Here is a 16,844-nt window from a genome sequence, read left to right on the forward strand (position 1 = left end):
AATGAGTTGTTTTTTTAAAATGAGGGCAGCAGTGAAAAGACCACACAGAAAACACAGTGCAGTGCCAAGGTTCATATATGCCATCAAAAGCTAGAGGAGCATTCGGGTTGACCAGAGAGATATTTGAGTGACCCAAGTTTTTAAAATGAGGCATTGAAGTCACTGTCAGACACATCTTATAAGGATTGTGGCTGTCAGAAGAACAAGGAAGGTCACCCATTCCCTTCCCTATGTACACACACACATACAAAGTGATATAAGAAATAGAAGTAAGAACAGCAAACTGTGAAAATACAGGCAAGTATTTTACTGTTTCCTGTTACTGCTAGTTGCTATATCTTATTACATAAACACGTGTTTTGTATGTAAATTTGTGATCTGAAAAGTTACTGCAACTGTCAAATAAATACAGTGGAGAACAAAAGTAAAAATATTTATCTCTGAAATGGAGCAAAAGTATAAAGCAGCATTACACAGCAATACTCGAATACCTTAAAACTGTACTTTATAACAGTGCTTGAGTACATTATTTACTGTTTTAACACTGTTTAAACCTCTGTTGTTCATATTGCACAGTTTAACAGCTGGGCTTAACAGCAGAAGTATCAAATCTGAATTGTTGCGCAATAGTATAATTTACCAGAAGACCCTAAGTCGGGACAGAAGTAACCACAAGAGTGTTCAGTTCCTCATGCGTTTACCCTGTTTTTGAAAATAAATCGTATAATAATGCTGGAGGGAATTTTAGCTAATTTTGTCACACCCTGGTCTAATTTGTGGAAGTAGCAGCAGAGGACTTTTTGACTCATTTCTTTAATTTATTTCTAAACAGCATTTGATTTCCTCTGAATTGAGTCTGCATGTGTTTGTCTGTGTGAGCCAGAGTTTAACACTCTTTGGTGAACTGACTTTTCACCTTAACTTCCTAATAAAGTTGTAGCATCAACAGAACATTACTTCTATTCTACTGTACTGTGGTGTTTGATCATATCAGGAGTCTGCAGGAAGATGAAAACTATGACGAGATAAATAAGATGAAAAAATTACCTAATTTCCTGTTGTGTTATCCTGTTATCTAAGTATTGAGTTTGTTCAAACCCTAGATACATCCTGTGTTCTTTACAAGCTCGCAGAGGGTGGGTAAGTCTTGTCCTCCTCTTGTTATACAGTGACCACATAATTAATTTGTTTCATTTACAAACATTTATAGGTGTAGCATAGTTGTGATTTTCTCTTGGTCAGTGCTTTGCAATGGTGCTGGATTATTTTTAAAAATCACGATAATTAGAACAGAGCAGAAATCCATTTGAAGTACTGTCTTAAATCATTGTTGTGACATTTGAAAATTCATGACATTTGAGCTCCTGAAAAGTCTTCACGTTACTACAATAGTCTGGATGTGATGTTATTATCTTAGAGCATGTTGGACATAAAGAACAACATTGTGGAGACCGCAATTTCTGACAAACACGCACTTTCACTTCTCCTCCATTTGTTGTTTATTATTTTGTTCATCTGGTTTCTGCTTTGTAAGAGGTATTCAATCCCACAGATTGTGTTCCCTTTTGATATAATGACATGTAAGCAATTAATACATTGGACAGAAAATAACTGCAGTGGATGTGCGTGTACAATCCAGAAAATATTATTCCACATAGAGTACACCAGTTACGTACTGTCTGTCTGGGGGGTAGGGGGAGATTTTTTTTTGCAGACATTTTTAAAAAATATATGTCACAATTTCCTTGAGTCATCCATTCCTAGTATAGCTATGTTCACATTTAAAATGTGTGAGGGCTTACTTCCTTAAATCATGACTTCTTCTTTCTGATCCACCCAGGCAAAGATAGACTGTGAAAAAGGACATATATGCCATTTGTTTATGATCAAAGTGTGCTCTCTTGACTCTTGGAGGGTTTCAGGTGTTCTGCTGCCTCTGTGTTTACTACAAATAATGGATACGAGCATGTCAACCACAGATGACTACTGGGTGAGTGGCTGTTTTTATAATCCTACAAGGGCATCATTGGGCATCAGAGGAATAAAAGAGTAATTAGAGACTTCTCTGCAAGATGTTTTCTATAACATGAGCAAGTAAATGCCCACTGTAGAGATAATCTCAAATTATATTTAATCAGTATCATTACTCAAGTTCCTTATTGATCAAATTAAATACCGACATTTTTTAAATTTGACATTTTGGGAATCTTTTGACTTTCATGTCAAAAACTAAACTACAATCTTAGAAAATGTTTTTAACATAACTTTTTCCCTTTTTATGTCAACAGATCATTGATTACAATTACACATATGACCCTGAAACGAGCAAGAATTATGCAGTCCCATGCCCACAAGAGGACATATACAGTTTTGCAGAGAGGTATTCCCCTGTGGTATACAGCCTGGTGTTCACTCTAGCTCTGATGGGAAATGTGCTGGTGCTGTGTGTGATCCGACGATACCGAAACTCCCAGAGTGGTGGCGCCTGTGCATTCTCTCTGACCGACACGTTCCTCCTTCACCTGGCCATTTCTGACCTCCTGCTGGCCTTCACCCTGCCTCTGTTTGCAGTGCAATGGGCTCATGGGTGGGTATTCGGTTTGGCTGTTTGCAAGATCGCCGGTGCCCTCTTCTCCCTGAACCGCTACAGTGGCATCCTTTTCCTGGCCTGCATCAGCTTTGACCGATACCTGGCCATCGTTCACGCTGTCAGCTCTGGCTGGAAGCGCAACACCTGCCATGCCCAGATTGCCTGTGCTGTCATCTGGGTGGTGTGCTTGGGCCTGAGTGGAGTGGACATTGCCTTCCAACAGGTAGGGCCAGCCCATGTAGGACCGCCAAAGCTCCTGTGCGAGGTGTGGTACACTCAGAACTCCACACAATGGCAGGTGGGACTGCAGCTTGTCAGCTTGATTCTAGGTTTTGGGGTCCCACTACTGATCATGCTCTACTGCTACGTCCGCATCTTCAGGTCACTCTGCAATGCCACCCGCCGCCAAAGGCGCAAATCTGTCCGCCTCATCATCTCTTTGGTGGCTGTGTTTATCATCTGCTGGGCACCGTACAACTGCTTCCAGCTGGCAGATAGCCTGCAAAGGCTGGGTGTGGTGACTGGAGGTTGCCAATTTGGTTATGTAGTGGACATCGGGATTCTGGTCACTGAAAGTTTGGGGCTGTCACACTGCGCCTTGAACCCTCTGCTGTATGGCTTTGTGGGGGTGAAGTTCAGGAGGGAGCTGGCTAGAATGTGTAAGGGGCTGCTGGGACAGAGAGGCTTACTGGGTATGGAGGGATGGAGGCAGAGGAGACTCAGAAAAAGTACAGGCTCATTCAGCTCAGCAGAAAGTGAAAATACTTCATACTCTGTCATGGTATGAGTGACAAGAAGAATGACTGAGATGTGGGGAGATAATGTGTGTGGTTTTGTGTTTGAGAAGAGTGGATGTCTAAAAGAGAGGTGCTACGTTAACGTTGCAGTGCTTTCAAAGACTGAAATTCAATTTTATTTAGACTGTAAAAATGTTCTCAGTGGTAAAAAGCTTGCTGCCTGTAATGAATTTCATCCACTGGCGTTTTCTGATAGTATGATGCAGCTTTCAACATCTTTTATTACTGTCTGTTTGGTTTTTTTTACTGAAGAAGTAGTAGTGAAATCATCAAGTGACTCAAGTTGTATGAACTGATGTTGGGAGTGGAGCGCATAGTAAAACAGTACAACACCACTCCCACATACTGATGCTGTTACACAACTTTTTAGTGGATCTGTTGATTTTTGTGTCCGTAGGTCAGACCTTGTGAAATAGTTAGATTTCTTCATACCTCTAGAAAAGCTTGTTCAGCAGTTAAGACATAGGCTTTGGCGTCAGTAGTCAGACGCACATTTCAAATCCTTACACTCTGTGGATTTTACTCATCAGATTCCACTCTCAGCTAGTTTGCAGTGTAACTAGTTTCAGTTACATCAGCAAAAATGTGTAAATATGTGTGTAAGTTGTTTCCAGCTGTGTGTTTGAAATGTTTTATTTGTGCTTTGTACTGGAAAATGAATATGACTCTCTTATAATTTTGTATGCAACAATCCAAACTCTTTGTTGAGTACAGCAAATTTTTTAATAAATATTTTGGATATAAAACAAAGTGTGATATCTTTTATGCATTAGCATCTCTGCATGTTCATTCTGAATAACTTCTATCTCATGGTTCACGCAATTGCCATCTTTTAAATTTCCATTTATTACAGAAAACTGGTCTGTAACAAGGTTAGGGTAACGTACAGTCCTTGGAAGCCAATTTTCCCTCAGGACTGTGAGTTGAATAAATAGAAGTGTGGAGCAGCTGCTCAAACAATGAATTTGGGATCATGGTTCTGATCTACTGCAACATTATTAGAAATGTAGATTTACATTTAGTCACAAAGCAGGTCTAAACTGTTGTATTGTAATAGCAACATAGGCTGTTTAATTGGTTGTTAGATTATTGTAAATGTTATAAAAACTGGACAATGACCATAACCAGTAGTGGAGGTAGTATTCACAGAACTGAAGTAAAAGTGCCAATACCACCCTGTAAAAACACCTTGCAGTAAATTTTCTGCATTAAGAACTGACTACAAAACCCTTACTTTATCAGCTAAACATATTTACAGTTTTAAAATTAAAAGTACTCAATATGCATAATGCCTCTTTTGATGCTGTTTACTACAGCTACAATGTTAGTGTTTTATCATTTCTAGTGCCTTAACATGTTTCAGGTGGCTGAGGTAGAGTTAATTTGTAACTATTAATGTAATGTTGGGTTGTTAAATATATAACAATACATTGTTTTTAAAGATAATAATAGGTTTTAATGTAGGCATTTTTTTCAAATCTTCCAAATAACTAGTATGTTTAGGAATAGGCTGCTATATTTTAGTTTCCATCCTAAAAACCTCTTTAGCATTTTGTCTCATCCCTGTTAAATAAGTTATCTCAATAACTGAGAACTCTAGTAACCATAATCCCCTTAGAAAATTCCCTCTAGACATGTATTAAGACATAAAAATACTCTGCTTGGCACAATATTGTGTCAGATTCGTCTTTTCCACAAAAAAGTATAATTACCATGTTTTTAAAAAATGTGAGAGAATATGCAAAAATATTTAATTTCAATCATATCATCATATAACATCATATACAGGGCTTCAGGTTTTCTCTGTTCTCCAGTTTGGAAACACAAGTACAACAGCTCTATCTAGTGGAAAGTGTCCTTTCTCTCTCTGTGCAGCTCTCCTTGTGGACACAGTGGACTGTATACATATATTGTCAATGGTACACAGCAGGGGCCTTCAAAATAAAGTTTCCTATCCTTTATTATAGCTTCTTACTACAAAACTGGGGGTGTGACCCCTGAACTGACAGCACCCAAATTGCAGATTAAACTCTCAAATCTAATTCAAAGCTGATTGAATATGATTCAAAAGTATGTTAATGTACTATTTCTCACTACAAATGTTCTCAGAAACATATGTTCTCATTTAACACTGTTTTGCTGTAATATGACAATGTTTGTAACAGCAAGGGACTCACATGCACTAAAATGCATATGTGAGAGAGACAATGCATAGGTGCCCGGAGAGACGCTCAGATTACAACCAAACCCCCAGGAGCCTACAATTTGCCAAAGTGGCCAAACTTCTGCACACAATCATGGGAAAAGGAGCAGCTGTGAAATGGTGGATTTTTTTTTTTTTAGCATCACCCACTTGACTATCAGAATTTGATTCATTTGGTTTGATAACATTTGGAAAAACTAGTAGTTTTATCCCCAAGTTAGCCATCTCGGCCAGTGGAAATCTCTGAGCATGCATCTGTATATTTTCTTTACAACAGTTTCATGTGCCACTGAGCAATTTTCATAGGAATGAATGGGGCCACACCTCTGACTCTCAGCCATTGTTCCAGTAAGGCAGCTACTGAAGCGTTTCCCTTTCTGTTTCTTTACTGTCTTTTTCGAAAGTGCTTATAGTTCATATGTGTCCACTCATTGGAAATATGCCTTATCATGACTTCTGCTTTTAGGTATTATTTGCATCTAACCCACCAAGTTAAAGAAAAACAGCTGTGCATAAAATAGTTTCATAGATGCCTGTGTGTGTGTATGTGTGTGTGGTGTATTATAAGCTACTTTTGGGGACACATTTCAGACTTAGGACCAATGAATTGGGGACAAAGGCCAGTTGAGGAAAAGGCAGATTAGGGTTAGGTTTATGGTTATGGTTTGATGTAAGTCTATTTAATGTCCCCAAAAGTAACCTTGATCTGACATATGTGTGTTTTTCTGCACACAATCATGGGAAAAGGAGCAGCTTTAATGTAAAATGGTGGTGTGACGGCCATGCCTCTTGTGGCTGTTGGTCTGCATGTCTTTGTCTTTGTGTTTTGTATTGCAGATGACCAGCAGGAGGCGTGGGGTCATTAGTTTTTACACGGCAAATAGTTGTTTGCTGATATCTAGTGGAGCTAAAGTGGTAGACTGCACCTTTAAAGGACCAGGATAATTGGGCCAGTACCTAAAAATGCTTTTTCATAAAAAAATAAGTGTATTTTGCAAAAGATCAGCATTTTATCTGATAGAGACCATCAAGATATTTATTATGAATCACCACTTCTAAATGTTTGTTTCTTTATTATTGAGTTATCAACCTTATCATTGACAAGTAAAATTTGCTATGCCAGGCACCTAAACACACTGTTTTCTTCAACAGTCTTGATATGAGGCATTGTCCTGCCCAGCTTAGCAACCTCCGACCAGTCAAATCAATTGTTACATATCAAGTACAGTTGTGGCAAGAATTTGAAAAAATGTGCAGTCATTGGCTGTTAATGTTTAAAGAGCTAAGATGCTCAGACCTTAAATGGCCCATTTTACCTGACGGCCCAATTTTGCTGATATCACCTAGTGGTATCTAGTGGTGAGGCTGCAGATTGCAACCAAATGAGTACACCTCATCTCAACCTCCCCTTCAAGATATGTAAGGGCGGCTCTGGGGTCAGGGTTTGGTTTTTCCATTCTGGGCTACAAACATGGTGGTGCGTGATTCTAAGGTAACGAGAACATTTTTTTTTTTTCAAGTGATTGTACACTAATTAAAACATGAACATTATATTCCGTTTCTGACGAATCAGATTAACCATTTGTCACTAAATTCTACAAACTGCAAATTTAATTGAAATCAAAATGAAAACTAGACTTTAGAAAAAAGCAGAAACTAATTGAAACAATATTGTGTACATATAACTAATATAAAAATATACAAAATATGTCAATTTGGTGTAATTTAGTCAACACAACAAGCATGAGGAGGCATTGCTGCATGTTTATTGAGACTGATGTCTACAGGATTGTGAGTTATGGCTGGGCGATATAGAAAATATCAAATATCACAACATTTTTGACCAAATACCCCAATATTGTAGAGATGACTATTGGTGCTTAAGCAAAATATTTACACAATGAGATTTTTGATAAATGGTCATCAGTAATGTGGTTATAATGACTAAGTGGTTAAAGGCAAATAGTAGAATAGCTCGAACAGTCTCATTTCACTGCAATGTTGCTTTTAAAACCAAGGAAATAAAACACTTATGCCATATCACATTATTACAATACCTTAAATCTAAGACAATACTCTCATATCATGATATTGATAACATATCCATATATTGCACAAATATTTGTTTTGTCAATCTGTTCTGAGCTTTTTTATTACAATAAGTGTTTACAATGGGTATCTGTTAGGGTAAGATTTAACACTGTAACTAATAGAATAAATAATAATAATAAAATCAAGTAAACTAAACATGTTTAAACACTAAAAACGAAACTGAAACAAGCAAACCCCACCCTGAACTAAGTAAAACGAAACTGAATTGAAAACAGGAATTAAAAACGAAATAAAAAATAATTATAATAAAAGCTCATGAAAAATGAACGAATTTTTGTTCAGTTAATGGCAACAAAAGGACTTTATTTTGAAAAGTAACCACGGTGTGACTGGGCACATCCGGCAGCGGCGCCAACGTGTGAGCAGGGTGTCAATAATGATCCAAAACAAAAGTGGATTGAAGTATGTTGTATATACAGAGAAGAGGAGAGCTACAGTGTACCTTTGTAAAGTACGTCCGGTTTCGGTCTGACAGACGTTTTTCGTTTTTCTTTTTTCTTTTGGTTTAGTTTCCTTCTGCTGCCGGGGCGCTTTTGTCTTTATGGACTCATCTTTGGTACATTTCCAAATGCAATTTCTCTTTAAATATAAGTTTGGCGACCTTTAAGTTTTGCAAGCCGAAATAGTTTTGCAGCGTTTTATCGGCTGTGCGCTCGGCAGCTGCAGGAGATCGTCTGTTTTTTTCCCTCCAAATACAAACGTGGACGGCAGCGCGGTGCCATAATCTGCGGTGTGGGCTGTGGTCGTATGACCATAGTTGACCCCAGTGTGCGGGAGTGCGCGCAGCTTGTTGCGTTAGTCCGTTTTTAGTTTCATCGGTCTGCTGGCGCACAGAGAGGTTGTCATCCTCACAGTCTGCTGCACAAGCCCTATATGGTAAGCATGACATGTTTCCGCACGTCTCAAGGTTATGGTTGTCTGTTAATATCTTTTACCATCTATGTTTGTGGTTCTGTAGCCATTGTTTCAGAAAGGCTGCCACTGAAGCGTTTCCCTTTCTGTGTCTGTTTCGAAAGTGCTTCTAGTTCATTATGTGTCCACTCATTGGAAATATGCCTTATCATGACTTCTACTTTTAGGTCTTATTTGCATCTAACTCACCAAGATAAAGAAAAACAGCTGTGCATAAAATAGTTTCATAGGTGTGTGTGTGTGTGTGTGTGTGTGTGTGTGTGTGTGTGTGTGTGTGTGTGTGTGTGTGTGTGTGTGTGTGTGTGTGTGTGTGTGTGTGTGTGTGTGTGTGTGTGTGTGTGTGTGTGTGATTGGCTACTTTTGGAGACACATTTCAGACTAGGAAAAAGCTGCTTTTGGGGTCAGTGGTTTATGGTTAGGTTTGATGTAAGTCTATGTACTGTCCCCAAAAGTTACCTTGATCTGACATATGTGTGTGGGTTGTTATTGTTGTTTGGTTTTATATTAAGGTGGGGTGGGGGTGTGGAGGTGGTTGTGTGTGCTGCATGAGCAAGGGGAACTGTGCTTCCCGTTTATACTGACTCCACTGTTGCCTCATTTGGTGACATCGCACCATGTGAGTTATGTTTGAGTCTGAGCATGATTATAAAACCTTCCCTGGGTTTACCAAGGGGATATTTTGAAGAATTTGCATCTAACTCACACAGCTGCTGATACATAGAGATAAACAGAGTATTAAGCCAGTATTAAAGACGACCAGCCTCTGAGACACTGCAGCATATATTTTTTAAATCTCTGTCTGGATTTAACCTTTTGGTCTTTACAATAGATCAACATGAATGTGGAACTTGATGGAATATTCAACGAAAACAACTCCTTCAACTTCAGTTACGACGACTATGTGTATGAAAAGGAAAATGAAGATCCCCAGTCAAGTGGCAGTAAGGCAGTGTTGATCCCTCTTCTGTATTCCGTGGTGCTGATCGCAGGTCTGCTGGGAAACGGACTACTCATTGCCGTTCTGAGCCAGAAGAAGCGAGCATGGAGTTTATCAGACATCTTTATCCTCCTGCTGAGTGTCTCGGACATCCTCCTGCTGGTGACGCTGCCCTTCTGGTCCGCACAGGCCACCCAGGATTGTGGATGGTGCTTCGGGGTTCCTCTCTGCAAGATCAGTGGAGCAGTTTTTAATGTAGGTACCAAATGTTATGTAGAACAGGCAGGGACTGAAAGTGAAAGGGAGGGCGTTTCAGTGAAGCTGTGAGAAAGTTAATATTGAATAGATTGGTCGTAAGCCAATATTTCCAGTTTAATCAAGACTTTTGGCAGAGCAAGGTCATTGTACTTAATACTGTTATTCAGCACGTACACTCCCTTAGTGATATTTCTCAGGGAGAACAGAGGAGGCGAGAGAAAGAGATCAGTTTAGGGTGTATAAGAGAAGTGAAAGTTAAATCGTAATGTAAAAATGATGATGGTTCTAGGTTTTTGTCTTGCACGAGATCACAGCTTGAGTTTTCTTTTCCTTTTTCCCAGATGAACTTCTACTGTGGGATCTTTCTGCTGGTTTGCATTAGTTTGAACCACTACCTGTTCATCGCCCACTCTACCCTGCTGTACTCCCACAACAGGCCCAAGTTAGCTTACATCAGCTTCCTTTTGGTCTGGTTCGTCTCCTTTCTCCTTACCATCCCTGACTGGGATTTCTTGGTGGTTGAAAGAACGTGGAAAGAGAATACAGTGTGTATTCCCAACTGCTATCTTCCACAAAAGAAGCTGGTCTCACGCCTGTTCCACCACATATTGGGTTTCCTCCTGCCTGCTGTTGCCCTGATCATCTGCTGCTCCTGCATCCTGCTATCTAAACGCCTCCAGAAGCAGAGAGCCATCATCCTGGCCCTGGTGGTGGTCTTCCTTTCCTGCTGGACGCCATACAACATCACACTCATCGTGGACACCTTCAAGAACAGCTCTAAGACGCCCCAGGAAATTGCAAATTCTGAGGGTTCCCTGAAAACTGCCCTGCTGGTCACATCTTCATTAGCCTGTGTTCATGCGTGCCTCAGACCTGTGCTCTACTTCAGCCTGTGCAGAAACTTCAGGGAAAGGATGCTGGCATTGTTGAGGTGTTCAAAAGATGAGTGCGAGGACTCTCTATGGGAGTTGGGTGTGGGTGAGAAAGATCTGCCTGCAAAGACACATGAGGGGGAAGCGCTTAAGCAGATAACAATTGAAGAGCAGCAGGTGCAAACAACTAAGTGCTGATACAGAAATGTCCTCCTATGACTCATAACATTGAGAAATGTTGCCCTTCTTAGGGGAATTTAGTGTCATTATTATCATGTCATGGGTTTAAAGGGTGGATGACAAAGTTCAGTGTAATGATGAGAAATGGAAACTTTAATGTGAAGTACTCATGGTGACATCATGGTGACATATAGAGTGTACTGTTGTAGGGTTGTACCACTGTGTGTTGTTCTGTAATCACTGTAGCACAATTTTAACTTGTCATCCTAAATCATGATTTTTTTATACAGTTATATTTACATTTGAATAGTCTATTTTTATTATTATTGTTATTGTTATTATTATTATTATTATTATTATTATTATTATTATTATTAATGGAATTACTATTATGATCATTAGTATTATTGTTATTGAAAGCAGGCTTTGGTTCTGCATTTTATACTGTGTGGTAAAAAACCAGTTGGGTGAGTTTTTAGCTCTTAAGCAATCAGCATGAAGCTAATACATGTCGGTGTTATTGAAATCCTGCAATAAACAGTCTGACACTGTTTCTAACTTTATTGTTGATCATTTTTTTTACAAACTGTTTCATTTGGCATGCTATCTTCAAGCAGGAAGACTGTGGATTCCACGATTGCGCAGTCAAAATCTGTGTGTGACCTCAGTGCAGTGAGGGAATTTCCCCATGGCGAATCCCACAGTCTTTCTTCTTGACTTCATTGTTGCAGTACGGGTTTGTGTGGATTAAAGGACACAGGATAACACAGTCAGATCGTGATGTCATCAGTCAGGTGACAGAGCGCGAGACAGAGAGAGAAGGAGGAAGAAAAAATAGCTCTCTACAGTCATCTGAAGACTTGTCTGTTTGGTGGAAAAGAGAACTGTGGCAAGCTTTGTGTGTGAGGGCAGTCAATTGAGGGGAAAAAGAGTGTAGGTGGCAAATGCAGGGAAGAAGAGTTAGATAAAATCTTACTTTGTGGTTTCACCCACACACAGGTTATGGCTTTTCCAGATAAGCCTGATTTCAGGGCTCAAGTAAACAATAATGTTGATGTATTTAAATGTGTCCTGAAATAAAGTGTGTTCACAACTGAGTGTTCAGTGTACCGTAATTTTATTTGTAATCATGGTGTCACACACAAAAATAAACTGTTTCAATCTTAGCCTATCTTTTTGTTCTCATTACTGCTGTAACAAGAATGATGTTTAAGTTACCAGAACTACAGCTCTTCTGAGAAATGCTTGTTGGCTTTTACAGCAGCAACATATCAAGTTCTGCTTATAATAAGTATTGAGTAGTGCTTGATGTGTTATTTCCTGCTTCAGCTACAGCTTTTCTGTTAACTGAGACAGATAGAGACAAGCTGCTTATCAGGACTGTTCTTTAATGTGTACAAATGTGTTATCAGCACGAACTCAAACTATGTTGTACTGAGAGGAAGCAAAACTATAAAAGTTAAAAACCTTCACTCTCAGCCAAAGTGACTCAACCAGCACAGTTACCTCTTCTGGAGTCAACTTTTTAAAGTGTACATACTGCTAATGCCAGTTTATGGGATGATCTCTTTAAACAATGCTGATGTGAAATGTTTTCCTCCTGCAAGATATGAATAAGACACAGAGAGTCACAGCTTGTCTCTATGATCTTTACTTATCAAATTAGTAGTCACTAGTCACTTTTCTGATAAAAACTGTGTTTCAGGATGTGCGGATGAATTTTTTCAATTTCCTGTCAAGAAGATATTTCCACTGAAACCACCACAATTATGTATGCAGTTTTCATTATTGCGCAATGTAATGATCAGTTAAAAACTATATAATATATTGCTGTGAAACTGCCTGCCTGCCCAACACTACACTGTTACTAACAGGACAGGGTTAGACCAGATTCAACAAATCATCAGAGCTCCATAACTTATGACAATTCACACTCTCACAGATCACATGAATATTGACTAATTTCTGCAAATGTCTGGTGTTGACAGTACAGAGTTAATTTAACTGTACTGACAGTGGTCTTTAAATATGGTCTTTAAATCACATAACCCCACATGCCTGTTTAGCTGCAGTAAATGCCAGTAAAGGTTACACAATGTCAACAGCAAAGACTTTGAAGAGGTGGGATCAGGGCTGTAGCCAGGATTTTTGAAACTGAGATCAAAAGTCCAATTTCCCACTCACCAAGAAACTGATTTTGACTAGGCACCAATCAAACTCTGTAGAATGCTCTAGTCATAAAAAAAATCACACATTTTCAAATGTATTTAACTGTTCAATTTAATTTTCTGTTGTTGTATCTGTTGTAGGTATGTTTTGTGGTTAACAATAGTAACATGTTCATTTATTTAGTCTGGAAAATACCCAAATCAGCCTTAAAAATCCAAATGTGTTCTAAGTGTGTAATCCAGGAATGTGAACTCATGTCATTTGACCTCCCAAAAGATTTCCTGAAATATTAACCAACAACAACATTATTACTCTGGGGACCTTAATAGTAGGTACGTTCAAGAGCAGCCTGCAGTATTATGGCACCACTGTCTTGAATCTGAGAGGTTTGCACAGGAACAAAATAGTCAAATCTGGACACTAGTATATGGTCAATAGAACATATCAATAATGTATCGTTATTTTTGTGAAATTGAATTGTCATCTCAGATTTCTGTGAATGGTCAGGTTGGCCCCACTGCTGTACAAATTGAAAACACACTAAATGGTCTTTGATTCAAAACAAAAGTTTATTCTGCATTTTAGTATCCATATACAAAAATCATAATGCAATATACAATTCTGGTGTAAAATATCATTTTATCACATATGATTTTTAAGTTTGTATGTAAAATAGTCAATAGAGTATGCAGTATTACACATTATGCGTTTATGTTGCCAAGCAAAAAGGAAATGTTATTTTTCTACACAACAAAAATAGGTTCCCACAGGTAGTCTGCAGGTGTATGACCTCGGATCCCAGATCAAAGGAAATAGAGAGAAAACATAGCTTGTTACAGGTTATATGACACAGGAATATAGAACGACGCTGTTTGCTTATTAGCTCATGTCTCACGTAAATTTGTTCAGGTTGGTTGATCTACTTGCTCATTTTGTGTCTTCCTCTTAGATAGCTATGGAGTTGGAGGTGTCAGCTGACTCAGACCAAATGGAGCTTTTCCTGCTGCTTGCAACAGACTGGAGTCTGACACTTGTCTTCAGCTTGCAGCCCAAAGACCTCAAGATGTTCAGCAGCTGACGCCGGAACTTCACACCCACAAATGCATACAAGATGGGATTTAGGCTGCAGTGGAGGTAACCCACAGAGGATGTGACTGTCTTGGCTTTCTCCAGATATGATCTGACTCCACAGGTCTCACTGATGTTGCCGGACTGAATTGTGTCCACCATGAGTGTGATGTTGTATGGCGCCCAGCAGAGAAAGAAAACCAACACGACAGCCAAGATGACCCTGAAAGCCTTCTGCTTTTGGAGGCCATGCGTGCCACATCGCAGTCGCCGCAGGATGCTGGTGTAGCAGAAGATCAGGACAACTGAAGGAAGCAGGAAACCTGCTATGTGGTAAATCAGGCGTGATGCCAGCCGCCAGTCCTCTACTATCTTCCTCTGAGATGAAAACTTAAAGTAGTTGCGAATACACTCTTTTTTGTTTCGTCTTTCATCCTCCACATCATCCAGAAAGATCCAGTCAGGAATAGAGAGAAGCATGGAGGTCAGCCACACTGCCAAACAGCTGGCTTGAACGACCCAGGGCTTCTTGCGGGAGTACATCTGGGTAGCATGGACAATGGACAGGTAGCGGTCTAGACTGATGCAGGCTAGCAAAAAGATCCCACAATAGAAGTTGATCTGAGAAAGCAAAGAAATCAGTGTAAAGAGGTGAAAAAAGATTGCAACCATTATATATTTACTATCCTGCACTTGCTTTAATGCAGGCAGGTTTTTTGTGCATCTTTCCTGCCGTGCACCTCTTACCGTAAAAATAGCTCCAGTAATCTTGCAAAATGGAGTACCAAAGGTCCATCCCTGAACAGCCTGTGCAGCCCAGAAGGGCAGCGTCAACAGCAGCAGGACATCTGCCACACCCAGGTGGAGAATGAAGGTATCTGTCACACTCCAGGTCCTCCTGCTCTTAGCCAAAACTCCCAGAAGCAATCCGTTCCCCAGGACACCCACAACAAACACCACGGAGTACAGAGCTGGGATGAACTGGGCCTCAAAGTGCATGCCCTCGTTCAGGTCGCATACATCACCACCTCCACAGCAATTATCATTGTTGTATGTATATGACTCATTGTCATATAAATCGAAGCCATCGAACCACGATAAATTGTCTCCTTCATTGAATGGAATCGTTGCACGCCTGTCCAGACCCTCTGGCTACACAAAAAGTAGAGGGAATAGAAATGCACATTAATTTAGTGTGAGTATTTCACATAAAAAGTAGTCTGTTGTCACCACATGGTGGTGCTGTTTATCTTTAAATATAACAGTATCTATCTATCTATCTATCTATCTATCTATCTATCTATCTATCTATCTATCTATCTATCTATCTATCTATCTATCTATCTATCTATCTATCTATCTATCTATCTATCTATCTATCTATCTATCACAGTATTCAATGCAGTTTGCAATACATTTAAATAAAAAAAGACAACACACAGCAAAACAATGTGTAATATTAAAGAGGATAATATTGCAATCCAACTATTGAACATACTCCTGAAAATAACTGAAATTAAATAGAAGAATCCTGAAGTCAAAATCTGACACATACAAGCAGGTAATTACGGTTGGGGTATTTTTTTGTTTTTTTGTTTGTTTGTTTTTATTATTATTCTGAACAAACTGTAGCTGAGACTATTTGGGGAAGTGAAAAAAACGCTTACGATACACTTAACCTGCAGGTGGAAAAACACACATTAGTCATTCAGTATTTTCTGCACAGAGGATTGTGAAGGTGAAAGAGAAGCTGCCATGTCTGAAATACCACCGCAACTGACTTTGTAAGGTTTTATGGTATAATGTCAAATGAACTGTATGACTTTGTACAGGTGACAATGATCTCAGTTTCCTCTGTGGCTGGAGAACATTATGTCCATTCCAGTTATACTACAGATGAACAGAATTGCTTTGCCCTGATATATGAGGAAGAGAAAGTATAGGCTATGCATGAGAGGAAGCATCTGAAAATTCAAAGATTGCAGAAAGTAGAAAATCTTGAGGCATATAGGTGCAAACCACAACATAACTTACCGTCTTTAAATCATTGTATTACAGATAATTAGGAAAATCATTTGAACCCTTCTGCTTTGACACAAATTTGACTGTAGCTTAATAATTTTGTAATTGGTGAACAGATGTAATGATGCAATGGCGCATCTTTTTACTGAATGGCATAGTTATGCACAGGCATACTGTTAATCTCCAAACCACATCACAGTCTAGCACACTGTGGTCTCTTTCTATGAACTAAAATTGTGAGAATAGACAGCAAAGGGGTGAATAAGAAAAAATGAAATAGCAAAGATACCGAATCAAAATTCAATCAATATTTGTCAGTAATTAATTAACAAGGTAAAGATCAAAGCAGCTGAAATACATTATGCACTGATGGTATTTTAAATATTTTAAATGTAATCATCAAATAATAAATAGTCTCAGAAATGGTTATATGTGCATCATCTTCTAAAAAGACTTAAAGGAATAACTTACCAAACTGTTATCATTTAACATTGTAATCTCCTCAGTGATCAGGTTCAGAACGTCAGACACGTCAGATACGAGCTATCTAATGATCCTGTTAACAAGAGCTGCATCTCTAAAGCCGTCACAGAGGAAGCCCAGAGAAGATTTTTTTTTTTTTAAAGAAAATGAAACCACACAGTCTCAGCATTTTACAATGTGGATAGCACAACCATGAGTTTAATATAATTATAGCATTTTTCAGAGGAATTGAAGGAAAAAC

General features: G+C 39.0%; 3 protein-coding genes across 3 annotated transcripts; 2 read left to right on the forward strand and 1 right to left on the reverse strand.

Annotated features, from left to right (window-relative positions):
• The first annotated feature begins 1,131 nt into the window (after positions 1-1,131).
• cxcr3.2 (chemokine (C-X-C motif) receptor 3, tandem duplicate 2) lies at positions 1,132-4,097 on the forward strand. Its single transcript, XM_062422696.1, has 3 exons — positions 1,132-1,140; positions 1,841-1,990; positions 2,289-4,097. Exons 2-3 carry the CDS (start codon positions 1,883-1,885, stop codon positions 3,375-3,377), a joined length of 1,197 nt encoding a protein of 398 aa, XP_062278680.1. The 5' UTR covers positions 1,132-1,140; positions 1,841-1,882; the 3' UTR covers positions 3,378-4,097.
• Positions 4,098-7,971: 3,874 nt separating this feature from the next.
• Positions 7,972-12,027, forward strand: LOC133984034 (C-X-C chemokine receptor type 3-like). Its single transcript, XM_062423251.1, has 3 exons — positions 7,972-8,578; positions 9,444-9,806; positions 10,151-12,027. Exons 1-3 carry the CDS (start codon positions 8,576-8,578, stop codon positions 10,877-10,879), a joined length of 1,095 nt encoding a protein of 364 aa, XP_062279235.1. The 5' UTR covers positions 7,972-8,575; the 3' UTR covers positions 10,880-12,027.
• Positions 12,028-13,584: 1,557 nt separating this feature from the next.
• cxcr3.1 (chemokine (C-X-C motif) receptor 3, tandem duplicate 1) lies at positions 13,585-16,635 on the reverse strand. The gene is made up of 3 exons (XM_062422620.1): positions 16,592-16,635; positions 14,846-15,250; positions 13,585-14,719 (listed from the first exon to the last, which is right to left on the reverse strand). The coding sequence occupies exons 1-3, from the start codon at positions 16,610-16,612 to the stop codon at positions 13,976-13,978; spliced, it is 1,170 nt and encodes a 389-aa protein (XP_062278604.1). The 5' UTR covers positions 16,613-16,635; the 3' UTR covers positions 13,585-13,975.
• Between the last annotated feature and the right edge of the window lie 209 nt (positions 16,636-16,844).

The sequence above is a fragment of the Scomber scombrus genome, chromosome 7 (genome assembly GCF_963691925.1).
Source record: "Scomber scombrus chromosome 7, fScoSco1.1, whole genome shotgun sequence".
NCBI lineage: Eukaryota > Metazoa > Chordata > Actinopteri > Scombriformes > Scombridae > Scomber > Scomber scombrus.

Bases quoted from the DNA above. Each gene is read 5' to 3' on its own strand.
- cxcr3.2 (XM_062422696.1), top strand. From the start codon at position 1,883: ATGATCAAAGTGTGCTCTCTTGACTCTTGGAGGGTTTCAGGTGTTCTG. The intron at 1,991-2,288 runs GTGAGTGGCTGT...TTATGTCAACAG, and splicing joins CAACCACAGATGACTACTGG to ATCATTGATTACAATTACAC.
- LOC133984034 (XM_062423251.1), top strand. The intron at 9,807-10,150 runs GTAGGTACCAAA...CCTTTTTCCCAG, and splicing joins TCAGTGGAGCAGTTTTTAAT to ATGAACTTCTACTGTGGGAT.
- cxcr3.1 (XM_062422620.1), bottom strand. From the start codon at position 16,612: ATGTTAAATGATAACAGTTTG. The intron at 15,251-16,591 runs GTAAGTTATTCC...CTTTTTGTGTAG, and splicing joins TGTTAAATGATAACAGTTTG to CCAGAGGGTCTGGACAGGCG. The intron at 14,720-14,845 runs GTAAGAGGTGCA...TTGCTTTCTCAG, and splicing joins TTACTGGAGCTATTTTTACG to ATCAACTTCTATTGTGGGAT.